Raw genomic sequence first — 26,959 nt, forward strand, 5'->3', positions numbered from 1 at the left:
TTTTCTTAAAAGGAGAACAAAAGAGTATTTATATGGCTAATTCTTAATTTTAAGATAGGCCCGTGATCTGGTAATGCGAATGTTACATAGCCAACTGTAACAAAAGAAAGCAATGTATCATAAAAAAAATAAAGAATATTGTTCTGCTAATATTGATCACGGATACAAGTTTCTTATAAAATAAATGAAATTTTAAGACATACTCTTTCCTTTCTTCCCTTTTTATGGAAGGAGGGGTGGGTTTTACATCAAAAGCGCAACCAATCAAAGATACGATTTGGTATTTCTAAAGAAACCACATCAAGTCCCTAATCCCATTTTCTTTTAATTATGTCGGGATCAATTCGGTCGTCAATTTGACGTCAAGTTAAACGTTTAATTGAAATTGCAAGATTTATCTCCCCCAGTGTGTTGTACATCGTTAAAACTCATTTCTTTCCATTACATGGCAACAAATTTTGTGCATCCAATTCCATTATTTTGTTACAAATTGCTCTGAAAGAATGCAATGAACAGTCCTTAAAGTTTCAAAAAGTTTGGCTGAACATTTACTAAGAAAAATGAATTTTAAAAAAAAAAAAAAATGCATATTTTTGTCTGTTTCCATGGAAATGGTGGCCATTTTGAAAAGAACCTTTCGTGTGTAAATGACACATCATTTTTGTGAAGTTTCATTCAGATTCTCTCAGACATCTGCAAGAACATTCTCAGACAAAATTTGTCACTTTTTTTGTTTCCATGGCAATGGTGGGCATTTTGAAAAATTTAAATCTTTAATGCACAGCTAGAGTTGTTCATCATTATTTCTGAAAAATTTCATTAAGATTGAGCAAGACACCTCCAACAAAATGCTTCCAGGACAAAAATATAGATTAAGCTATAAAAATATGTCACTCGACTTTGTTCAGGGTGACAAAACAATGCAGCATTCTATCATATAATACATATAGTAAAAAAATGGACAATGTAAATGAATGAGGCATAAATCTTAAAACTACAAATACATGTAGCAAGTAATTTCAATCCTGTGAACCCTAATCTCTGTAGAGTAACATTCTTGTGGCACAACTACGCCCCACAACGCTGGAATATTTCCTCACGACTTTGTCATGGGAGGTCTGCTTCTTAGGGTTGAGTAATTTATACTGTTCATATGTCATTGCCATTCTCCTGTGTAGAATCATCACTTTATCTAGATCCACCTTCCCTTCTTCATCCTCTGCAATGATGGTTGGATGATTTTTAATACAAAAATTTTCTTTGAATGCAGAGGCAATTTAATTTTTTTTTTTAGTATAATTGATTCAAAGTACAAGGTATGCTTAATCTTAAAACAGATATATATATATTTGAAAACACTGAAATACAACTTTTTTATGGTGTAAATTATGATATTTTCAAAGTAAAAACCTTACAGAAAAGAGTTTAAGGGAGTTAATGTTGATAATCCCAGAGGATACACATGGAACAGTTTACTTATAAGTTCAATCATCCCAACCATGCCAAAATCTGACACTGTTAGAACTTACATGAAGACACAGAACTAAACCTACCTTTATCAGGGTCAGCAAACCTAGAGTACCTGTTTTTATCCAGTTTGGGGACACACTCCTCAATAAGGTGCCAGGAATAAACTTCAGGACAGAGTAAATAGGACGGATAATACTGTACCTAAAAAAACACATTATGTTAATATAAAAAGACTAACAATTAAAGGTATGGTAGGGGTATACTGTTTAAAAACAGAGCTTTAAAATAAAACTTAATTAAATTCTATATCAGAAATAGTGGCATGAGGATATAAGGATATATACAATCAAACCTTGTCATCTCAAACTCAAAGGGACCAAGAAAAAACATCTAGGTATCCAAGGATTGGAGATATCTAGGGTAAAATACTTAAAGAATATGTGCTGGGGACTTTCAAATCAATTCGACATATCCATGGTATTCGAGATATCAGTGTTTGAGATACTGAAGTTCAACTGTATTTCTCTATGCAAATTCTACCAGAATTCAGATTTTTAAATCAAAAATTTTTCCTAACCCATTGAACATTTGATCAACACAAAAATACCTGTCAAAGCACATGGTTTTTTTTGCATAAATTAGGGGTCATTCATGTTTGTATGTTCAGGTTGTTGTGTGGATATAGAACCTCTACATGTAAAAATTACCTTGTATCTCGTCTTAGGACAGGAGTGGATGTAGTATCCCATGTAGTAGTAAGCAAAATCTGGGTCTTTCTTGTTCAACTCATGAACAAATGCAATCTCCCTGAAAAACACATGAGATCCTTGAATAGATGTACAAGTAATTACTTCCAAGAAATTAAGACTGACGAAAGTGTTTTTCTTTCACAATAAAAATACTGCTAAAGCTCAAACTGATTACATTTGAAACTAAACTAGGATTTTCTCCAAAAATGTTGAAAAATTATCTGAGTATGAAGGGTACTTTCATTATATCTTACTCACTTAAGAGCAGAGCTTAGTGGGTACTTTCATTGTAACTTACTCACTTGAGAGCTGAGTCTGATGGGTACTTTCCTTGCATCCTTCTCATTTGAGATCTGAGTCTGGTGGGTACATTCATTGTATCTAACTCACTTGAGAGCTAAATCTGGCGCATATTATCATTGTTTCTTACTCACTTGAGATCTAAGTCTGTTGGGTACTTTCATTGTATGTTACTCACTTGAGAGCTGAGTCTGGTGAGTATTATCATTGTATATTACTCACAAGAGCTGAGCTTTGTGGATACTTTCATTTTATCAAGCTTATATGAAAGTTGAGTCTGTGGGGTACTACCGTTGTATCTTACTCACTTGAGATCTGAGTCTGATGGATACCTTTATTGTATGTTACTCATTTGAGATCTGAGTCTGGTAGGTACTATCATTGTATCCTACTCATGAGGGCTGAGTCTGGGGGGGGGGGGGGGGTACTGTCATCATACTTATCTTACTTGAGTTCTGAGTCTTGAGTTACTTTCATTGAGCCTTACTCACCTGAGAGCAGAGTAGGTACCCAGGCTGAGGAAGTCATAGTCTGGGTGGTAGTAGAGGTACACAGAGGATACAGAGTTTGAGAGGATATCAATGACCCCCACAGCTATAATCTGACCGTCCAGCCAATACTGCTGATGAAATGATCCATAACCCATAGGAAGCCTTCCTTCCTTATATTCTTCCTACAAAATGGCATTTTTGTTTTGTATTTTAGGTCACCTTAAGATTTTGTTCATAAATGTGTATAAAATGCTATTAACTTTTGAATTCTTGCATTAGATTTAATAACTTAGAGTTAAATTACAATCAAAGCTGATTATCTCAAACTTGATGGGACTGAGGAAACATACTCGAGACATCCAAGGATTTGAGGGTAAAATACTTAAAGAATAAGTGGCTGGGACTTCCAAATCCAGTTTTTGAGATATTGGTGTTCCAGACACCAAAGTTCAACTGTACAAGAAAATTCTTCACCTTTCAGTGTAATTAAATCATTGTACACAAGTATCTGATAGTGTTTTATTAAAAAAGATAAATTTTGCTCCCAGCCTCTCTGTCTACCTGCAGGGGTCCCTCACACAGGAACTGATCAAATTGTCCCTCTGAGCAGTCAGATTCATCTTCATGATGGATCCCCATCTGGTACCTCTTGAACACCCCGTAGGACTCCTTGTAAGTGTCCTCAAACTCAGAGGATGGAGGGTTAACTCTGACCAATTTTACCTGAAATGTGAAGTGATCTCCAATAAAATATTTACCTGTAGTGGACAATTACACAGAAATCTGGTGTACTGGGCCACACTGGGTTTTTCAGGAGGGTCGTTGTGAATTTTCATTTGATAGGAATGATAAACTGAGTGGGCATGGTCAAAGGATTGTGTAAATTCTGGACTGTGGGGCTCAGACCTAACCAGGCGAATCTGCAAATATAGTTACAAGGTCTCAGAATTTACATTACTGATTAAGATTACTTGAAAGGTAAAATGTGATTAGTATAAATTCTGATGAAAGCAAATTTGACTGAAAGACAGATATTCCGTTTTTTTTCTTCTCCTTTTTCTTTTAAAACTCAATGCTCAATTTAATTGATTTATCAAACAGATTTGTAGTACAATTCTCCCAAAAAATAATAAAAATATAAACCCAGCACTCTAAATATTTGTTTTGATATAAGGGTTTCATTATATAGCTGTAATAATGTAGCCCTCTCCAATTTTTATCTGACAGTCACATTTTCTTTTTTAAAAATGGAGATTACTACATTATAGCAGCTAGGGTTTCATAGTATACATAAAGTATACAAAACAAATTTTTAGGATCCAAAATATACGATTTCCCTTGAGATATACAAGATTCTGTCATATAATACTCCAGACAAAATGATGAGGTATCTGTGAGATTAATAGAAGCGCTATCTGAAAGTATTTCAACAGTAATAACTAAAGACTTTTCCTTTCATAATTCATTTGTGCAAATTTTGATTTAATTAGTTTTAAAATTTGTAGAAACATAAACAAGTGAAGAAGCACTGTGATCTAGATTTGTTCTACATAAAAATTTAAAAATATTCAGAGATAAAGACATAATATTTAAAACTAAGTCTGTAGCAGTGTGTGCCAAAAGGACAAGCCCAGTGTCCGAACACTCTAGTAAAAATTTGCCAATCTGGCTAGTAGAATTTTTAGTAAAAAAATTCTACTTTTTTCCTCAATATTGTTATTAAATGTCAATAAACATTTTTGTCTGAAAAAATAATCTTAAATATTTACCACCTTCTCTATGATTTTAATGTTCCTGTTGATTTCTTGCTGTTCATGCTTTGTTTAGGTTAAATATAATTCATGAAATTGAACGCTTATGCGAATTAGGAAGAAGGTTTTTTTTGATAAGTTGATTCAAAGACCTTCACTGAAGTTAAGAAAATGCATAAATTAAAACATAAATTAAATCTAAAGGACTGAAATAAAATAAAATTGTGTCATTTTACTTTTCACATTTTTGGGTAGGCTATAGATAGTTTTCGATAGACACGATTTTAGCAAGAGTTACTTCCTGTTGGTCGCCATGTTAGAGGTATACAAGCCCAAATTCCTTCATTATTCAACCAATTTAAACTTGTCATACTGGGCAACTGGGTAAAGATAACACAATTTTTCTTACAAATTTATGTTAACACAAGCTTTCTTTAATTCGTAAATTTAGTGTTTTAAAGATTTTTGCCCTTATATTTCTGCCATACAGGTCTAAAACTGGTTGCTCAAAGAGGAAAAATCACTAGATGGACCTCCTTGATGGCGGCCAAGGGAAGTAACTCGCAGGGAAAATACGGTCAGACAAAAACTATCTATAGCTACTAAAAATGATTTGGGTTAGTAAATTTTTCCCATATCTAGCCCCACTGGAGTAGTGCTAAAAAAAAATTTTGGCACACTCTGCACTAGGTAGGCTGTAAAAAGCTTTTAACAAGCTAACCTCAAATTTATGAGCACAGCTCTCTGCCTGGTCTAGTTCATTCAGTAGATCCTCTAGAGTTTTCTTCCCTGAGTTCTAAAAGTAGAAAAATACAACATTCTTATGAACAGAATTTAAAATAGTGTAAATGTTCAGCAGAAAGCCCTATATCATATGATATAAGTTTTCATTTTAAAAAGTGTGTCAATTTAAAATTTCTAGTTTTCCAAGAATTACTTTGCAAGCTTAACCTGATGTTAATGATTTCTTTTTTTTCTAAATTAAAACTTTAATTAGTTTTAAAAAAAAATTCTACAACAGTTAACTGCATGAAAAAAAACTTTTGCTGAAAAAATTAAAATCTTTTGACTTTTATGCCTCAGGTACTGTATATAGAGTTTACATATTACTTTCTATTTTGTGTGTTTTTGTGATCTTACTTTTATTTATTTATTTATTTTTTTTTTATTTACTTATTTATTTATTTATTTTTTGATCTGTGATCTTACTTTCTGTTTTTGTGATTTTTGTGAGGGCTGTTTTTCTAGTTGTGGGTTTTCACTCTGTTTGGCCAGTTTCCTTTCCTTCCTGAGTTCCTTAGCTTTCTTACATTTGGGTTTGTTAGGATCAGCACCAAGTCCTTGTAAACACAATTAAACATATTAATTTTAGTCAGAGTTCTGTCCCTTGACACATTTTTCAAAAAAAAAAAAAATCAACTTTAATCACTACACTAGCCTCACTTGTGAAAAATCTGAAGTTTTAACATAAGACAATGCTCAGATAGGCGAAAGAAAGAGAAAATACTTCAAATAAAAATCAAAGAATTTTAAAAACAAAAAATTACAGATTAGAATTAAAATATTTGATATTATATGTGCCTTATTTTGTGTGTGTGTGTGTTATACACATTAAGCCTACTGATTTTTATATACCTGGCTTTGGTGTTGCTTTATCCTGTTTTGTCTGCGTCTCCTCCTTGCCTTTATCTGTAACCATCACTTTTTCTATGTCTGAAGAATCTTTAGAGCCACTTTGTTCTTTCTTATTCTCATTCTCTGTCCCTCCCCCTTTTGAAATCCCTCCCCCTGTTTCCTCCATGCCACCCTCTTCTGATTCATGCTCCCCTCTTTTCTTCCCATGGATGATGAATTTATTGAACTGTTTGATGATTTTCTTATGCGATTTAGACATTTTGAAATTGAGGGCTTTCATTTTAATTGTGTAATGGGGACAGCATGTTGTGTCCATTTTGGGTTTGTAGCAGTACTTCCCACTCCTAAAAACAAACAAGACTGTGTAAAGTTGTGGACAAAAATGACAATAATTTTCCTTCTCTTGCTCAATTTTTTTTATCAATCTCTCCTCATCTCTTGGCCTTTTTTCTCTTTCATCCTCATCAAATCTCTCTTTTCCCATCTACAACCCTGTTTATTATGTCCCCTTCTTTCCACCCCCTAACCCCCCCCCCCCCCATCCATACCTTCTCCAGCCTCTGTCTATTAGGTCCTGATAATCTTGCACTGTCAGTATGCGAGACCACATTCCTGCAATAAAAAAGGCAAACAATCAGCGTTTAATCAAAATAACATGTCTGGAATATAAACATGAAACATAGGTAATCAAAGATTATGAAGCTCACCTCAACGACGGTTATCTATAAGTAAGGCAAATCTCACATCATATTTTTTTCTAGTTAGTGTTCATCCCAAGATCAATATCCATACAAGTTTGGTTTAAGAAGGACTTACAGTTACTTGGAAAGTAATCCGCACAGAGACCTGCTCAAAAAAAAACTTTTAACCTGTTTACTAATCAAGAAAATTTTGGTCAGTTCCAACATCCAAAGCAAGTCTGGAAGTTTTCATTCTTAGATGCAACAAAATTTCAGGCTTTGCTTTTAAAAAAAAAACAAAATAAAACAAGAGGTCCATGGGCCACATCGCTCACCTGAGTAACTTTGGCCATGCTGTTCTTTACCAGATTTCCCCCTTGTAATACCTATTGTGGCCCAGCCCTACCCCCGGGGGTCATGATTTGAATAATTTAGAATCTACACTACCCAAGGATGCTTCCACATAAGTTTCAGCTTTTCTGGTCCAGTTGTTCTTGAGAAGAAGATTTTTAAAGATTTTTCCTATATATTTCAATGTAAAACTTGGATTCCCTATTGTGGCTCCACCTAGCCCCGGGGGTCCTGATTTGAACAATTTAGAATCTACACTACCTCAGGATGCTTCCACATAAGTTTCAGCTTTTCTGGCCCAGTGGTTCTTGAGAAGAAGATTTTTAAAGATTTTTCCTATATTTTTCAATATAAAACTTGGATTCCCTATTGTGGCCCTGTCCTACCCCCGGGGGGTTATGATTTTAACAATTTAGAATCTACACTATCCCAGGATGTTTCCACATAAGTTTCAGCTTTTTTGCCCAGTGGTTCTTGAGAAGAAGATTTTTTAATGACCCCACCCTATTTTTGTCTTTTCCTGATTATCTCCCCTTGTAAGGGAACTTGGCCCTTTATATAAACAATATAGAATCCCCTTCACCCAAGGATACTTTGTACCACGTTTGGTTAAAATTGGCTCAGTGGTTCTTGAGAAGAAGTTGAAAATGTGAAAAGTTTACAGACGGACGGACGACGGACAATGGGTGATCAGAAAAGTTCACTTGAGCTTTCAGCTCAGGTGAGCTAAAAAACCCTCTGCTACTGTGTGTGTGTGTGTTTTAAATCCTGTTTAATACATATCCGCTGTCCACCAAAAAATGTCTATTTATTAATATTTCACTATATTGCATGGCTGTAGTTAATCTCAACAAGTTTACAGCTAATATAATCATTTCTACATGCACACATAACACACAACTGATGATTTTGTTTACCATGCAGTTTCCTGTACATTTTATTTTTTTCATATCGAATATTTTACATCAAGATTTTATCAATAATTTACTTTCAATTGAGATATACACGTATAAGCATAAGTATTTTAGGGAGAATTATTTCCCTGTCATGAGTGTTTTGAGAGGAGTTACTGTTAACATGGTGAACCAACTATCAATAGCAACAACTTTTAAGTTTTCAATTTGCCATCTTGGCAATGGCTTGCAGAAATGATCTATTCACAACTTTAAATTTTCATGACAGAGAAAATATTCTTTGTGTACATAAATACAAATTAAATAGTTATCTGCGATATTAAATTATTCGCTTGTAAAATAAGACTGTGAAAAAAACACAGATATTTCTTGCATGTGAATAAAAGTCAGTTTACATTAATTTGTCAATGCTACTTGCAAGATATAAAATAAGAAAGTGTACACAGATCTTTTTCACTTCAACAAGGAAGTTTTATATTAATATTTCACTTAAGATGTATATAGTTACAAGGAAAATATGACTAGGTTTCTCATACTTTCTCTAAAAAGCTTTTTTTTCAAGTGATATCCTGAGCATAATTTTTTTACGGTGTGACTGTTTGGGTGAGCGCAGATTAACATAGTTAAGTTACACTTGCAACATTGATACGACTCCTTAAATTTCAAACTGCATGTGACACAGTCTAAACTGGGACATCATATGATGTATGAAAGTTGCATGTCTGTAACAGAGTCTAAACAGGCCAAGTGCAATATTTTAACAAAAGGCATTATAGAGTAGATGTAACTGTTTTTTGTTTCTTTTAAGCTCCCTGTATAAATTAAATCTTTACGAAACTTGGGGACTGTTATATTCGCCATTATCGCATGGAATCCTGGTAGTGAAGGAATTCTGGGAAGGTTTCACAGGAAAATTGCCCTGACGAATATACAGCTGTCATTCCGAATTTCCTCTTTTCTTATACATTAGTCTATTGAGCTGCGCTTGCTATAATGTAGTATAAAAAATATACTGGGTAAGAATAAGTTGAACTTGGCACATAGACTTAATTTACTGTAAAATAACTTATTTTTGTGAGTAAAATTTTCATAGTTTGAAGAGTGACATTCAACAACACAATATTGGGATTCACTTTTAAGATGAACAACAGTTATCAGGTCCAGCACAATACCCTGATAAAGGTATATAGCTTGATAAAGCTATATAGCTTCATCAAGGTATTACAAATACCTTGATCAAGGTATTTTATATAATGAAAATACCAAAAAAATTCTAAAAAAAAATAAATACTGAAAGTCGAGTTCTGAGTTGTTGTCAGTAAATTCACTCATGCATGTAAAGTACTCAAACACAAAGATATCAGCATAAAATCATGTCATGTGAGGAGACTTTCCTTTATGCTGTGTTTTTGATACCTGAGTACTTTTCATGCACGAGTGAACACACTGACCACAACTCATAATTCGACTTTTAAATTTAATATTTTAAGATTTTTTTTTGTATTTTCATTACATAAAATACCTTGATCAAAGTATTTGTAATACCTTGATAAAGCTATATAGCTTTATCAACCTATAGCTTTATCAAGCTATATACCTTTGTCAGGGTATTGTGCTGGATCTGGTTATTTGACTTTGTTAATGTACATAAAATGTGTGGGCTTCCTAACTTCCCAGGTGGCCTATAGATTTAATTGACTGGAAGATACATAGTGCAAAAAAAAGTTTTGGTAAGACTGTTTGCTTAAAAAGTATTGGCTTAAACGGACTCTACTCAATTATTACACATTTCCCTGCATCAACCTCTGATCAATCCATTCCACCCAGCAAATTACCCAAAGCCAAATGATACATGGCTTATCTCTTAACATTGTTTGGGTTATCAACTGACAACAAGATGATGAGAGATTTTTAAAATAAAAATCCTATAAAATAATTTTTAGAAAATATTTGTTTTTACCATCAGAAACATTTGTGTTGGTACTTTTACAGTAACCACAGCGGTGTCCAGGACTGTCTCCGCCTCCATACCACTCTACAATCCCTGGTCCGACCGAATCTGCCATTATTGTGAAATTGTACTTTCAGTTTACGCTCATTCTCCGCGGACTATTTATTTTTTTAATTCATTCCAAATTTTTCCCATATCCTATTAATAACTATTTTAACTTCATATTTGCATGTGTTTTTGAATTTAAAAATTTAAAAAGTTTCCATCTACCTACAGAATTTATCATCCTGAGTTGGGAGGATAGCAAACATTTTTTTAAAGACAGCCTAAATTTGGAATCTGAGAACAAGTCTGAAGGAAACGCTTTCTGGTGTCTTTTTAAAAAAGCCAGAAACAAGACTGTGAAACACTGATGCCCCCGTATGGCAACTTAAAGCAAAGGTTAAATTTTCTCAGATGCAAATGAAATACGTTGGTACCGAAAGTAAGGTCTTGTTTGAAGAATATATCTGTGAAATATGAAAGCCCTAGCAGCAACCCTTGAAAAGATATGGAAAAGGTTAAAGTTTTTCAAAAGTGAGTCAAACATAAAGGTCATGGTCAACTGTTCAAAATTAATGGTGCCCAAGGAAAGGCCTTCTCACAAGGAACACACATGTGAAATATGAAAGCTGTAGCACCATCGTTCAAAAGTTATAGCCAAGGTTAAAGTTTTTCAAAAAGAGGTCAAATTCCAAGGTCAATGGATTACAATTGTTGGTATCCAAAGGAAGGTAAGCTCATCTAGCACCAACTGTTCTAAACTTATGTCCAAGGTTAAATTTTTCCAAAAATAGGTCAAACTCCAAGGTCAAAGGGTCAAAGTTGTTGGTATCTAAAAGGTCTTGTCACAAGGATTACATATGTGAAGTATGAAAGCCCTAGCACCAACCATTCAAAAGTTATGGCCAAGGTTAAAGTTTTTCAAAAGTAGGTCAAACTCCAAGGTCAAAGGGTCAAAGTTGTTAGTATCCAAGAAGGTCTTGTCACTAGGATTACATATGTGAAGTATGAAAACCCTAGCACCAACAGTTCAAAAGTTATGGCCAAGGATAAAGTTTTTTAAAAGTAGGTCAAACTCCAAGGTTAAAGGGTCAAAGTTGTTGGTATCCCAAAAAAGGTCTTGTCACAAGGATTACACTTGTAAAGTATGAAAGTATTTCATTATATTGTATATGAGTATACATGCTAAGTAATAAACTCTTGTGTATTTATTGATTTATCTTTCTTTTTTCCATTTTTAGTTAACAAAAGAAATAAATGTAACTTAATTATTATGAATTATTTCATCAGGATTGTAAATCATTGTCAATTCTTAATATTTGTATCCCTGACCTCCTTGGAGAGGAATTATATAGGCCATGCCTGATGTCCAATCCAATTATAATATGTAAACTGCATGGCTTTACATAATAAAATACTGATTAAATTAAAGTACGAAAGCCCTAGCACCAACCGTTCAAAAGTTATGAATATCTTTATTTTAATTTATATATAGCTTTTACTTTGCATAGCTATACACGTGACCTTTATTCATTATCTTCAATTTGATCAAAATGCCATTAATTTAGAAATATGACATCATAAAGTTCACCTTTTCCCGCCATTTTTACATATCTTGTATAAAACTGCTTATTTTCAAGCAGATTTTCTTCCAGAAAATTTTGAGCGCAGACTTACACAAACTTTATATTTTTACCAAAGATGTATCTATCCAAGACTTATAATTGACAGAAAAAAATCTGCTTGTTCAAAGCTGCGCTCTATGTTTCCCGTAAGAAAAACGTCAAGAAAAAAGCACATTTTTGTCTTATTTTGATTGGATTGCAAAAATAGCATCCTTTCTGACGTTATTTACAGCCTGTGAGTGCATATATAGGTGAAAAGTGTATGGGAAATATCTCTAAAATCTCCTCTACAAAATAAAAAAACGATTAAACATATCTGAATCACATTCTAAAATGTTGATTTTGGGGGACCAAAATTGACTCTTATCATATATAGTCCTTTTGCAAAACTGGGTTAAACTCCAAGGTCAAATATGATGGTACCAAAAGAAAGAATACACATGTGAAATACGAAAGCCATAGCTCTAACCAATCAAAATTTATGGTTAATGTTAAAGTTTTTGCGGACAAACAGACAGACAGACGGACGAACAGGGCAAAAACTATATACCGCCAATCTTCGATACGGGGGTATTAAAAAGATTGAAAATCCTTTTTGAAAAAAAAAATCCGAGCTTGCCAGGATTCGAACCTGGAATCTTCTGATCCGTAGTCAGACGCGTTTTTTTTTTTCTTTCTTTTATTTATTGCGCCACAAGCCCGTATGAGTGGGTTGGCGTTTAAATAGAAGTAGGTCAATTATGTTGTGTTTATTTAAACAAGGTATTGTTTTTTTACAGTCAAATTCTTTAAATAAGTCCCTGGTGTTTGTTAAAACTTTTATTTTGTATTATTTTGTATTATTGAAGTACCAATTAAAATCAAAGTACTGAAAGTACTGGAAAGCGCTAAGCAATGTTTGCAATTTGACATTCATTAGAATTATTTTGAATTTAAATTGCCTATTGTATTGGAATAAGTAATATGTTGACAGTGCAAACGCTAGGGGCGAGCATAGTTGTTTGATACACATTTACTTCAAAATAAAACTTGTATCCGCCTCTTCAAACCGCACGAGGATATGTTTGAAGGTTCGAGACTGTGACATCACATGATGTCGTATATACGTTGCTATATAAGGTATGTTACTCGTTGGCTTTTAAGAAAAGTTCAGTAATAACCTCTCACTCCAAAAGTATTTATTACAATTTCATTTTTTATAACATATTTAAATTAAACAATGCAAATTATAAAACATTCAATTTAAAAACTGGTCATAAGATCATAAAGAAACAAGATTTATGGGAGACTGTTTCTTGTGGTGAAAAGATATTTAATAGAAAGTTTTACAAATCTACACATTCGTTAAATTTAATATCTTGGAATTTTAGTCGTACATATTTTTATTCAAGGCATTTCTCCACGTTACATGTATCATACGCTAGGAATTTGAAATACATTTGTCAATTAATATTTTTGGAACAAATTTTACATATTCACTCAACAGACTGCCAAAAAATGAATAAATGTTTTTAAAGTCAAGATAAAATTCATACTGTTTTTTGCCTGAGCGTCAAATTTACTATCTCTCAGCAAATTCGATTAAAGCAACTCACTTTTTTTTATTTTTGAAGTTTACTTTGTTTATGGCAAGAAAGAGCAATATCACAGTTATGGAAAAACTGTCTATTTGTGTTAAATTGCATTTCCGGAAGTTATTATGGAAAAAAGTTCATTTGGAGCAATGTGCACAGTCCGAATTTTACTCTTCGCCCCAGCGTTCCTTTAAGAGCTAGTTTGCAGTTATGAGCAGCACTCGCTTCTAGTTTTCTTTTTCTTTAACATCATTAAATCTTTGCAGATAGAACAAGGTTGACCTCTCTAGGCTTTTCGTGTAATTCCGAGGCGCCTCTACATTTTACATTAATTAGAAATCGTCACATCCGTTGCTTTCAGTTTCAGTTTATTAGCCTGAGACACTACAGCATTGGTGATAATTTTTAATAATAAATTCATTACGTGTTCACTAGTGTTTCAAAATGAAGATTTGCTGTACGTGACATAGGCGCTTGGTTTCAGGTGCATGCATGGTGTATTTTGTGTATTATGTGTTTTTCTAGGTGTGTCTGAATACACTCATTAAAATAAAAAAAAAATCGCTGAAATTAGCATGTTTTAAAAATATATCTATTGTATATAAAAAAGGACCAAGAACTAAGGTACGACAGTTGCCACCTTAGATTTCAGGGGGTGTCTCGATTCACACTTGATTTTAATCATTATGTACACTTTTCTTACCGGTGTAGGATGAGATCTAGCTTCAAAAATGATTGAATAACGCCCTTCAATCGTGTGCCGATTTGAACTAAAACCAAGCGCCTATGAATGGTGACTGTGATTTTATTTTTAGAAAATGCAGATGTTATTTTTTATTGCATATCGATAAAAAAAACCCTTATTGATAACATTTTTTTAAAGTTATGAATAAAAGATCTTTAAAATAACGAAATATTCTGTCTGAATTGTTTTTTAATTATTTTATAGAAAGGATTTTACAAGAAATACATTCAATGGAGTGTGTAAGATATTTACACAATCTCCGGTATTAATTAATAATAAATAAGAATAGACTATTACATTTTGTTCTGAACATGCTACAGCTGTGCATTACACATTTTTTTACGCTTCACATTCATCGCGCTGTGCAACATATCGGCATCAACATGTGACAAAATCTAGGAAATTAGCACCTGAAGAGTTTACATAGTTTTGTCAGAGATAATAGGTATATTTACAATAAGTATAAGGATATTACATTTGTCGTCCTCGTTTGATGAAAACACATTCAGTGCTATCCTTTTATCTTTGATTTTCATGTACATGATTTATAATGTATTTGCGTCGAAAATTAGTCTTTTCTGTTGATCTCACAATGTGTAGCTGATTTGTAAATATCACCTTTTTTTAAATAAAAATTTATACTTTTTTTCTTCGGAATAAAAATATGTCATTAAAAACTCGAGTATTTTTTTTTTTTCACTCTTTATTGTTAAAATACTTTAAAATGCATCGGTAATTTTTACGGATTTGGTGCTTTAGGTTAATCTTAACTTGTTTAGGTATGATATATTATTATAACTACCACTCAAAACATGCTGATAAGAATAAAATATCCACAGCACTGGTGTGTTCCTTGGAAAGAAATCCTGAAAATAATTGACCCGTATTTTTTCTGCTAGTTCCATGATATATAATTCAACAACCCCAAAAAAGAGAAGATAGTATATTGATTTCAAGTATTAACAATTATGAAACTCCACTTTCTAATCTTCATGAAGGTATACAACATTGTTTCACTCTGTTTTTATTTAGTGCTCATAAAGTTGCTAAGCAGACAAATCGGCAATGCACACACACCTGTCCCATTACTGAGAACGTTTAAGTAAGATTTTGTATTTTCCACATATCTTGCGCACAGCACACAAAAAGCACCATATTTGTTATCAATATTTCCGAGAAATTAGTTTTCCTCTCTAAGTGGATTCAGCCACTATGTGTCCTACAATGTACATGTACGTACAGCCGCAAACTGTCTTTCCTTGCGAAACAAGTTTAGATTACACGAATATAGACAGTCCATGAATGCATTCAAGTCTGTTACTAATTGATACTGAGATGCGAAAATCAACATCATTGATAGCTCTCTGCATGATGCAAAGGTGATAATAGAAAGACTTGTTTTAGTTACATTGTCTGAAATAAGGGTCTAGAAGAAAAAATATTAGTAAATATGGATATAAATCATATAGAAAATAAGTACATTGTATATCAATTTTATGCGAAATTTTCTACTAAATAAATAAATAACTTTATTCCAGTTAGAGTTTTAAATAGTTATTAAAATCCCATCTGGGTTTTAAACAATCACTATATTACAGGACATATAATTAACCCTTTTTAAGGTATTTGCACCATTGATGGTTTTTTACTTCTTCGATATTATCACTGCTGCAATTGTTAGCTACATGTTACACAGTGCCGACATGATTTTTTAATGAACTACAGTGTATAGAGATAAGAACCGCCTTTATCCACTAACAGCGGATATTCGTACAATGTATACTATCTACCTTACTAATTGACACCTATTATTAGAACTGCACGTACATGTAACGCAGTATTACACTAAAATAGCCGAAAGAGAGTTGGGGATTTCCAGTTGCATATTTTTAGAAGACTCAGTGGAGTTATCTAACTTGCTTAGTGGCGCTGGATCGCGAACGGAAGTAGTATTAAGATGCCAGTAAGCGCTTTGCGCTGCGCTTAGCGCTTAAAAACCATTCCACTGATTGGACACAGAAACGAGTTTTTTTTTGTTATATCGAGGCGCGGATCTAGAAAAATGACAGGAAAAATACAAACAAATCGACCTCAGGCGGATATATTTCCATATATTGAGTCAACAACCTATAACTTAGAATACATTTCTGTTGTGAAATGATGTTAAAATTATACTTCATGAGTTAAACTGCCTTCTGCAAGGGACCCTTGATTGGGCAATACCATGGAATACATCGACTTTCATTGTAGATCGCGCCGATGGATATACACATGTACATAATATATGCAGCATTAGAAGTCATGCACCTTGTCATTATAGTGGTAGCACGAAATATACATTTACCAAGGTTGTCAATGAATTATGTTCGTAGACAAATGATTTCTTAATATAACCAAAAGTGTTCGATATCATCAGATATATATATATATATATATATATATATATATATATATATATATATATATATATATATATATATATATATATATATATATATATATATATATATATATATATATATATATATATGTGTGTGTGTGTGTGTGTGTGTGTGTGTGTGTGTGTGTGTGTGTGTGTGTGTGTGTGTGTGTGTGTGTGAGGGTGTGTGTGTGTGTGTGTGTGTGAGGGTGAGGGTGTGTATGTGTGTGTCTGATATCATTAATTTTATCAGTTTATATAGACTATGCTTTAGTAACTGTTTTATCAATTTAAAACATACGAACGTTATAAGTGTCATGTATGGAAGTCTCACAGCCCTTAGTAAACAGCTGATCAATATATTATGTACACAGTCACTTCGTATGTACACAATCTGCACAACCCAGTCCGACGTTAAAATATGTAGACTACAAGAAGTGGAAACTGTTATTGATGAAAATAAGATATTCCTGAAAATTTCACATGAAGTTTATTAAGAAAATTTTAGGAATACATTGTAAGACTACTAGATCTAATACTCCTTGCAGAACAGATTTAGGTAGACAACCCCTGTGGACAAGAATACATTTTTTCATGTATAAAATTTTGGAACCATCTTATTACTTCCAAGAATACTTTAGTATTTAAAATCTATAAAGCAACAGTCCAAACAAACTCTTGGACTAAAAATATTTTTTTTTTAATTCTCAACAAGTTAGGATTTTCATTCATTATTAAAAAGGAAAATTCAATAAAATCACTTTTAAGAAGCATAAAGCAAAGAGAAAATTTTAGGAATACATTGTAAGACTACTAGATCTAATACTCCTTGCAGAACAGATTTAGGTAGACAACCCCTGTGGACAAGAATACATTTTTTCATGTATAAAATTTTGGAACCATCTTATTACTTCCAAGAATACTTTAGTATTTAAAATCTATAAAGCAACAGTCCAAACAAACTCTTGGACTAAAAATATTTTTTTTTTAATTCTCAACAAGTTAGGATTTTCATTCATTATTAAAAAGGAAAATTCAATAAAATCACTTTTAAGAAGCATAAAGCAAAGAATACAGATCAATGCTTACAAGAGGAATATGCAGATTCATAATCCACCAAAACTAAAATTTTACCAAATTGTTTTTGATAATTTTAAACGCTGTGGATACACTGATATATTAAAAAAGAAAACAGAGAGATCAAGGCAATCAGAAGTTAGAAGGTACCTTATTCCCTATTGACTATATTCGAATGGCGAACCGGATGCTGCTACCGGTTCCCTATATATTCAAATTACCGTAAGTGTCCTAATAATTAAAAAATAAAAACTTGAATAACCCATTATAATACATGTTAAAGAAGGAAATAAAAGACATCACTTAAAAAAGGAGAGTGAGGACCCCAAACCAATGTAGCTAGCCGGACCAAAATGATGACAATGGATAGAAAAGGTAAACCTTGAACCAGGAGCTGGTTAACACCCTTGATCCCATATTTTGACCTTCATTTTTTTACAGGAGAGGGGTCTGGGAGGACTAAATGCAAAACAATAGGCCCAAATTAGCAAGAGTTACTTCCCGTTGGCCGCCATATTGGAGGTCAACATGCTCATATTCCTTCATTATTCAACCAACTTTAACTTTTTATACTGGCCATTGTGGGATAGGAAGCATTGTTTATTTACCAAATCACTCTGAATTACTTTCGTTGAATTTTTAGGGTTTTTTGTAATTTTAATTTGGAAAGAACGACTACTCCCTCGATAAACTGGTTTCCTGCCCCGTGATCCTGACGCTAATGGACGAGTTTACCATGTTTCTGTTTCTTTCTAACTCTCTACTTTAACTAAATTACATTTTATAAAACATTTATTTTACTTTGATTGACATGATTAATCAGTTACATCTATCCAATCTCTGTCAATCTTTATTATTCAAGACTGAGCATCGCTAAGGGTTAACGCACATAACTTCACCTGCGTTAATCCGCTCATTGTTACCTAAAGATTTTGACTCAATCAGTGTCAAACACTCTTTTGATCTTGAAATGCATTGTCCATCTGTCCTCACTATCTTATAAGTATTTACCCTTAAGCAATATTTAATAACTTTGATTTACTATTTCATTGTTACAGTTAAGACTTCTTATGAACATTAATTGTATAGATTAATAAGGATGATTTTAGACATGTATAGTTTTGAATGGTTTATAGAGGGTTTATAATTTCAAAATATTTTAAAAATTTAACATTTGCATCATTTACAAACAAAATAGGTTAAAACATTTACCAATCCAGGCATCTATTTTTTGTGTGTTTCATCTGTCCTAAAGTTCACATATCTTGGTGTGGTTAAAGTTCAACTTTTATTACCCTTTACCCAAAGATGCTATTACCAAAATTTCGTAGAAATTGGTAGCTGTTAAATTCTTCCGAAGTTCACGAACAAGCATGCAGTCATCGAGACACAACGACAGCAGTAAGTCACCAGTAAGTGACTTTGGTAATATAAAAATGCGAAATTTTCTCGAGTAGAACAGCATTAAATCGTATTTGAATGCAAATATTTCCAATTCTGTGGATTCAAGTTTGTTCATACATGTAGATTGGACACTTGAAAGCTCGGGGTGGGATGGGGGGTTAACAATATATTATAGGGAAAATTAATTAACTCTGTTAATATGACAGTGCTCCATTTGTTTTGCAAAAATAAAAGAGATATACATGTTTTGGTCAGAGCTTAAATAATAAAATATAATTTTATAGATTGATTTACTAGTATATTGCATATTTGATTCATATACAGAACTGATACCTTAATAAGTTGCTGCCTTTTGTAGCATGGTATGTTTGTTTTTTGATTTAAGTCATATATGGCCTATTTTTGATAAGTTCAGATTAACTAAAATTAAAAAGATCTTTCTATTTGTTTTATGATATTTGTTTTAAAAAACCCAGCCCTTAAATAACTAGATATTAAGATTTTTAAAAAAATTACAATCTAGTTTCTATAATGCATCGACCGCATCGTCATTATTTTGACACATACGTATGATTAAACTAAAGTTTAAACACATCATTTGGATAACATTTGTTTAAGTTTTTATTTTTGCTTTAATATTTAATGATTTAGACTATTTGATATTTGAATATCTTTATTCATATACTTTAAACAGCCCAGAATGATTTTTTTTTCAATTAACCATCGGATTGAGAAGGATCCATATACATATATATTACAAAGGGGAAACATTTATACTATGATAATTACAGAATTGATTCATGTAACGGAACAATTTATTTTCACTTAAAAATGAGAATAAAGTTGTACAATGTTTTTATCATTTCATCTTGTGAATTATATCCTAAATTCCAGCTAGTGCTGTAGTTACTAGGGACTTGGTAATACGACATTGTTTTTAGATCTCCAACATATATTTGATTTTCTTTACTGTATGAGTGTGAAATTCAGATACAAAGAGGTTGTCTATGATATCCACATATAAAGCCAGTGGAGTATATAGATCACAGTTATCAATGTAACGGAGGAAATGACCGTCTTTGTCTAGGATGTGGATACAGTTATTGTTATAGTCTGCTATCAGGATATGACTCTGGCTGTCCGTGGTGATGCCGACAGGTTTAAATGGCCCCATGGTTGTGGAGGGATGTCTAGTGTATCTAAATCGTAATTTCCCTGCCTTATTGACCACCATTACTACACTGGCTCCATAATCAGACACACAGATATCAAAATTCCTGTTTTCAATGATGTATAGATAGTATATCCAGATGAATATAGGGGTTTGCCTTTGGTATCAAACTGAATGATTTACTTCTCAATGGAATTAGCAGTAAACCGAAAAACTTTTGCCTGCTTTTCATCATCACTGACCATTGTAACCAGTAAGTCACCGAGGGAGGTACAACAGACATTGTAAGGTTTCCACCCAAACAGTCTTATCACTTCCTGTATCTTAATATCCTTAACTATGTTAACAGTTCTTTCATTAAGATCAGTATAAATAGGTTCTCCACTTTTTGTTACTGCAATGTCAAGCGGTATGTTCCCTGACTTGGTTTGAATTGATTTCAGTAGTTTTCCCTCTAGGTTGTACAGTTTCATGGTTTTCCCTTTCCCACGTGTCCAGATTCCTTCAACACTGAAACAGGTGACACTGTATAGATACTGAGAGAACCGAGCATTTGATTTAGCTGACCTGCGTTGAGCTGATGTGGAGTGAAACTTGGAAATGGAATATTGACTTTAGGAGGCAAGCTTCTTAATTCGGCAATTTTGGATATGTATGAAGAGGTTAGAGAGACATCATTAGAGTCCAATATTTTCTTCAGATCAAAAATACTCTGTTTTACTTTAGAAGTAATTTTATTTAATTCTTTTTCCTGTTTATCTAAAGCAGCTAGGTGCTCCGTCTTCATTTCATCAATTTTTGTATATTGACAATATTGTTAATTTCTCTGTGCCATTTTTCTCCATGTTCGATGATAGCTGTTGCATGTCAGCTTCGCATAATGATTTTCCAGATACATTCTTTCTGAATGTAAATCAAATGCACTTTTTTCATGTGCAGGGGAGATTGTTTTCTCTAGTTCTTTCAACTCGTTTTCTAAATCTTTTGTTTTTAAAATTAGATTTTGTTGAGCATCTGATAAATTGTGTCCTTTTTGATTTCCAGAAACATCGAAGGTAGAACAGACAGGTTTGCCCCATTTCTCACAGTAAACTTCACTATGTTTCTGGTTTGGACATTTTGGGTATTTAGGATCTGAAGATCGGTTTTTGTATGGTACAATTTTGTGTCTTTTGGTTGATTCAGAGAGATGTTTTCCAATACAAATTGTGCAGAGGTTTACTTGACAAAGTTCACAATGACTCTGCAGTGCAGCTGTTTGACACAGGTCACAGAGGAGAATGACTTGAGCACTGTAACGTGGATCCATGATTGATAAATCTGTTAAATAATAAAGGGAATTCTGTAAAAAAAAAAAAGGATTTGTATCAAGATATAGCAAGAGAGAGAGTTTTTCATTCCGCTGATTTGAATTTCTACAATTTTAATTTATAAACAAGGGCCATTTAAATACTTTTGATCAAATATGTGAAATGTTAGGTAGAATGAGAGGATTAAAATAATTAGTGATTATATTAGTCTTCTAGGATGACCCACTGTGATCATCATTTGCTAAATAAATGCTTTCTGTTGATGAATTATGACAAGATGTTGCCATCAGCATCTTTTTTGACCTTTAATGCTAAAATTGAGAGATTGGCCTCTTTTAGGTGACATAACAAAATTCTTTTCCAGGACACAGTTGGACTGATAGAGTACTTTAAGTTAAGGTTTTTCTTAGTGTAAAAGTGAAGATAAGAACAGTGATCGATCTAAAAAAAAAATAAAAACAATACATATATGTGAAGAGGGGATAAAATAACGCACCCCAGAAATTCCAGAGGTGGGTTCAGATGCCTAGGAAGAGTTATACACTGTTGACCGGTCACACCAGTCTAAGCCCGATGAATTTACCAGGTAGACGAAACGTTCCGTAGTCAAATTTAGAACAAAAACAAAGGCTTCACAATTGATATGCAAAATACAACCCAATGATAGGATATATTCATTAATAAGGTAATTAAAACGGCCATAGAATTTAGGAAAGATGTTGCTGAAATCCATGTAACATCAACTTATTTGAAAGTAGCCTGCCTTGCCTTAAAAATTAATCGTACTCAATGCATGCTCTTGAGAATCGAATTAGTTGGGAATTTTTGGGTCCGTGTTAATGCACTGTTTACAGGTTTGAGTGATTTGTAGATTTCTTGAGATATATTACTGTTTGTTTTCTGCTTTTTTTCATTGTTATTAAAACAGTCCATGCTTGCAACGTCAGAGTTAGCATTTTTAAGTTCCAGCAGAGCCAGTCAAAGCCATCTATAAAAACTAATCAAATCAGTCAATTAAATGTATCTGTGAAGCGGTAGTTTGCATCTAAAGCCAAATAAAACCATGGGGCACCATGAGGTCACTGATTAAAGACAACGATAATTTTGTATCTTTTTCTTACATAAAATCTTTATACAAACCGATACTTGCATCGTTCGATAGTTAATCGATTAAAGGGTACTCGTTGATAACACTAGTTTAAATAGTAGTACCTACAGAGAAAAAAAACTTTTGGAAGAAGTTTTAAATGATATAATTGGTGCGATGATGATGAATATATATAGAGTTATTCTTAAGAACACATAGGTATATTTGGCACACAATTTTCAGTAAAAATATTTTCAAATTACTATAATTTAATTAATTCTTTAGCCGAAATTAATTCGATAGATTTCATATTGACATCCATGCAGAAGAAAAAAATGATTTATCGTTAACAGGAAGAAGTATTACACCAATAATACAAGCAATTGGGTGTGGAAGTTACTAATTGTGAACAAATATACAAGTCCTCAGAAGTGCATTAAAACTTTCAGATCTTATATGTCTCACCTGCTGAGCAAACAAGATAGCATCCTGTCTACTGTGTTTTTTTTTCAGTCTACTTCTTTATCTTGATTGAGTTTAGATTAAGTCCATGCAACCATCCGGACTCGATCGCAGGTCATGCATGATTTATTTATCCGATCATGTGATTATATTATATCTCTAAATGTCAAGTCAATGGTGAATCAGTGTAATTTTTTTGTCTTGCTCTGTATATGACCCAGGTTTTTTTTTCTGAATGCTTATTTTGATTGAAGCTGTTGAAAGCCATGTAAAATCAACTTATTTGTCAGTATCTTGCCTCGGTTTAAAAGTTGATTGTAATCAGACCTGCTCTAGCGTACCGAATAAGCTGGGAGTTATTAACACCATATGCAGGCGATAGTGGAATATTACTACATAAATACATGTAAGAAGTTGGCGATGTGAGTTGTGAGTTGGTCGTAAAGTTGGTCATAAACGTCTATAAGCAGTAAATTTTCGAAATATAAAATAGATGAAAAAAAAAAGATTAAGGCTAAAATGTTTGCTATTGCAAGCAATAGACATACACAACGATCTATTCAAAATGATCACGTGGCGGCAGATTTTCTACCTCCCGAAAGAAAAAAAAACTGTACACATTAATTACATTGTAACTCGTTCCTTTTGTGAAAAAGATTGTCCAACCGTTCACATGGCAATGGAAACAATTTTAAAATCTTAAATGTAAATGCATTGCACATGGTAAACATCATCTACAGTTGATATCAGGATATTACTGCATAAATACGGAAAGTTGACAATGGAGAAGTTGAAGTCATTTCGTTTGTCAAACAATTTAGTTGTTAGTTGGCCCTTATCGTCTATAGTCAGTAAAACATCCAAATATGAAACAAATGTGGCAGACTGGGATATATCAAGTTGACATATGAAAAGAAGTGACTATTTTTAATTGATAATACGTATCATTGTTTGTTTTAATTGTGTGCTGAGAACACAGTAAGTTAATAAATTGAAACACATCTAATGCTGTTACATGTATAAACATTTTTATTGCGTTTTCGTTCAGTATTATCAGAAAAACGTAATGGAATTACTCGCTGAGACCCAAGCTTTGGCATCAATCATCTCTTTTAAACTTTGTATCACTCTGTTGGGATGGGGGTCACTTTTCAACGGGGGTTAATTTTTTATAGGTTGCACATGTAGAAAACTGAGCCCTAGGCTGCTTGTCTACAAAAAAAAAAAAAAAAAAAACATTTTTCTACGGCTAGGGGGGTGATTTGTCGATGATCCCCGGCCATTTTTCTACGGGGTTTATTATTTGTCTTTACACCAGGGTTAATTGATGAAAGATAATAAATATATTTTAATACTAAAATAAACTGATATAAATTTTGGAATACTTTTGCTCAAATATTCCTTTGATTTAGTTAATTAAAATCAATTTAGTATATTTTTTAAGACCTCATTGTGACACAAAAAACAGAAAAATAGTTCATTAATGATTTGAATTTTAACATTGACCAATTATTCAATTATGCACAAAGTGCGTAAGGTCCGCAAAATTAAATTAAAACTTAAATTGTTTATGTGTCTCACCTGTATATTCAAGTTGGCATCTCTGTCTACGGTTTGTTTAAACTTTGTATGTTGATTCTAGGTTTTGACCAACCATTCGATGTAGACAATGGCTATACAGTAGGATTCATATTATCTTGCACTGCTCAGCAAATGCATTGCAACACAAAACTTCATGAGCATCGCAGCAATAGCTTATCAGCAATCATTTTACAAATCAATATCACAGAAAGTCCCGCACTATATCACCCATAATGACATAAAATGTTGGTGCTATCACAATACTCAATATCTGTAATGGTTAGCAAAATTTAAATGTATTTCTAGAATAAAGAAAAAACACCTGGTATTATGTGCAGTCAAGCTCAGCATGTGCACATACTGAATTGAAGGGTGACACAAATCTGAACTTGATTTTAATGTTCCTGTTTAATATCTCGTATGCTCAAGCTTTTTTTTTCTTTTCATCGATGAGAGTCCTGCGTTCGTCTGTTTGGTATGTGCAATATGTAATTTGTCATTTCCATAAGTTTTTTCTCTGGAATCAAGGGGGCAATTAATCATACTTGATACAAGCCAAGTCCACTTTCAAGGGGATAAAACTAATTAGAAAGGAAAATATACATGTAGTACGTCAATGAAGCTTCCTTACATACTAAATATTCAAATTTGTTCATGGGGATATATAAACCATATTTGAATCGCATTTTAGGGCTAAAAAATGAATGTGTCAGACCTGAAGAGGTCAGGAAACTACGTTTTTTTTTTTTTGGAGAAAACGTTTTTGCCCCTTAATTGCCCTTAATGTGAAAACCAAAATTCCAAAATCTTATTGCATAACCACAGAGCAACCCCAATCTTATTCTATATGATAAGTTGGTTACTGCAAAAGAAAATATAAGATGATATCAGGGAATCAGGTTTTTGTACAAACATTTTTTACGCCAAATTACCCTCAGGGTGAAAATAGAAATTCCGAAACCTTACTGCAGGTCTGTAGGGCACTAACAAATGAAACTCCGAAATATGAATGGATGACTGCAAAAAAATGTAAGAGGACATCAGGTTTTTAGGGTTTTGTAGAAAAATGTTTTTGACCCCCTCCCCCACCCCCCACCCCACCCCAAAGCGCCCCAGGGTGAAAATTGAAAACAGAAATTCCGATTCCTTTTTGCACATCTACTAGATACCACCAATCATTTTCTAAGCACGAATTGGTTACTGCCAAAGATGTAAGAGAGTTCATGGAACTATCTTTTTATAAAAAAAAAATAAAAAAAAAAAAATAATAATATCTCTATATAGCAATATTCTTTTTATTATCTTGATTCTCCAGATTTCGACCAGTCACGCCACTATCAGGTCATGTGATTTTTAATATCAGATCATGTGATTATATTATCTCATTTTTGAAGGCAATGGTAAATAAGAGAGATTTAATTATCTTATGTGTTCATTTGGTATAGTCACAAGAAAGCGGTGTCCTACATGCTTTGGTGATCAGATTCCAAAGATCACCTTTAGAGATGTTACAAGTGTGTATTTGGGGGGAAGGGGGAGGTTAGAATCAAGCACTGAAAAATATCATTTTTTTAGAACAAAATAAATTCATTATTTATTTACTTAAAGTTATTCTGCTAAGTTTGTTCTAATTTAATATAGTTAAAAGGATTATTTCAAGAATGCACCAGTATCCATTTTTTCTGGCTTGTTGAGGAGGGGGCCAATCCAGTCCCTCCTCTACACCCTTTTCCAGGAATCTGGATTTGACTTTTCCTGAGGCACTGGGCCAACCTTAGCCAGATTTACTTGAAGCAAAGCTTGTTTGTGAAATGAAGAGCCTCACCTTCTTTCAAAACAGAAATATTGAAAACATAGTGAAGTCATTGAATTTTTTTCTAAAGAACCGGAGGGCCAGAAAGGACAATTATTGTAAGCTTCTAAATATAATGTGCATTATTTATGTCCCCTATGGCTATTGGATGGGGTGCATCTCCAAATTAATTGGGTAATTACGTACATGTAAGTCTCCTTTCCTAAAAGTATATAGATATTCAGAAATAGAGTAAAAATAAAAACCGAGTTCTTTAAATTCTCCTCTAACAAAATGAGGCAACAAAACTTCAATAGTTTCACTAAAATTATATATGCACAGAAAAAAATTATAATATTTTAAGAACAGCAAGTACAC

At 33.0% G+C, this 26,959-nt stretch overlaps 2 protein-coding genes across 2 annotated transcripts; both read right to left on the minus strand.

Annotated features, from left to right (window-relative positions):
• Nucleotides 1–310: 310 nt before the first annotated feature.
• On the minus strand, nucleotides 311–10,416 carry LOC133201798 (arginyl-tRNA--protein transferase 1-like). Its single transcript, XM_061337605.1, has 10 exons — nucleotides 10,302–10,416; nucleotides 6,945–7,008; nucleotides 6,397–6,740; nucleotides 5,971–6,101; nucleotides 5,483–5,557; nucleotides 3,769–3,930; nucleotides 3,011–3,192; nucleotides 2,178–2,277; nucleotides 1,554–1,671; nucleotides 311–1,219 (listed from the first exon to the last, which is right to left on the minus strand). Exons 1-10 carry the CDS (start codon nucleotides 10,405–10,407, stop codon nucleotides 1,035–1,037), a joined length of 1,467 nt encoding a protein of 488 aa, XP_061193589.1. The 5' UTR covers nucleotides 10,408–10,416; the 3' UTR covers nucleotides 311–1,034.
• A 9,699-nt stretch (nucleotides 10,417–20,115) lies between these two features.
• LOC133201645 (tripartite motif-containing protein 3-like) lies at nucleotides 20,116–20,822 on the minus strand. The gene is made up of 2 exons (XM_061337433.1): nucleotides 20,533–20,822; nucleotides 20,116–20,455 (listed from the first exon to the last, which is right to left on the minus strand). Exons 1-2 carry the CDS (start codon nucleotides 20,820–20,822, stop codon nucleotides 20,116–20,118), a joined length of 630 nt encoding a protein of 209 aa, XP_061193417.1.
• Nucleotides 20,823–26,959: the final 6,137 nt, after the last annotated feature.

The sequence above is a fragment of the Saccostrea echinata genome, unplaced genomic scaffold (genome assembly GCF_033153115.1).
Source record: "Saccostrea echinata isolate AGI-Se365-2 ecotype Australia unplaced genomic scaffold, CSIRO_AGI_Sech_v1 ptg000045l, whole genome shotgun sequence".
In the NCBI taxonomy this organism is placed as follows: domain Eukaryota; kingdom Metazoa; phylum Mollusca; class Bivalvia; order Ostreida; family Ostreidae; genus Saccostrea; species Saccostrea echinata.

What these genes read in the sequence shown, in the direction of transcription:
- LOC133201798 (XM_061337605.1), bottom strand. Translation starts at nt 10,407, where the DNA reads ATGGCAGATTCGGTCGGACCAGGGATTGTAGAGTGGTATGGAGGCGGA. An exon ending in AAAAATCACAAAAACAGAAA is followed by an intron (nt 5,558 to 5,970) that starts GTAAGATCACAG and finishes TTCTACTTTTAG; the next exon opens with AACTCAGGGAAGAAAACTCT. An exon ending in GTCCTAAGACGAGATACAAG is followed by an intron (nt 1,672 to 2,177) that starts GTAATTTTTACA and finishes GTGTTTTTTTAG; the next exon opens with GTACAGTATTATCCGTCCTA.
- LOC133201645 (XM_061337433.1), bottom strand. Translation starts at nt 20,822, where the DNA reads ATGAAACTGTACAACCTAGAGGGAAAACTACTGAAATCAATTCAAACC. An exon ending in ACTGCTAATTCCATTGAGAA is followed by an intron (nt 20,456 to 20,532) that starts GTAAATCATTCA and finishes CATTGAAAACAG; the next exon opens with GAATTTTGATATCTGTGTGT.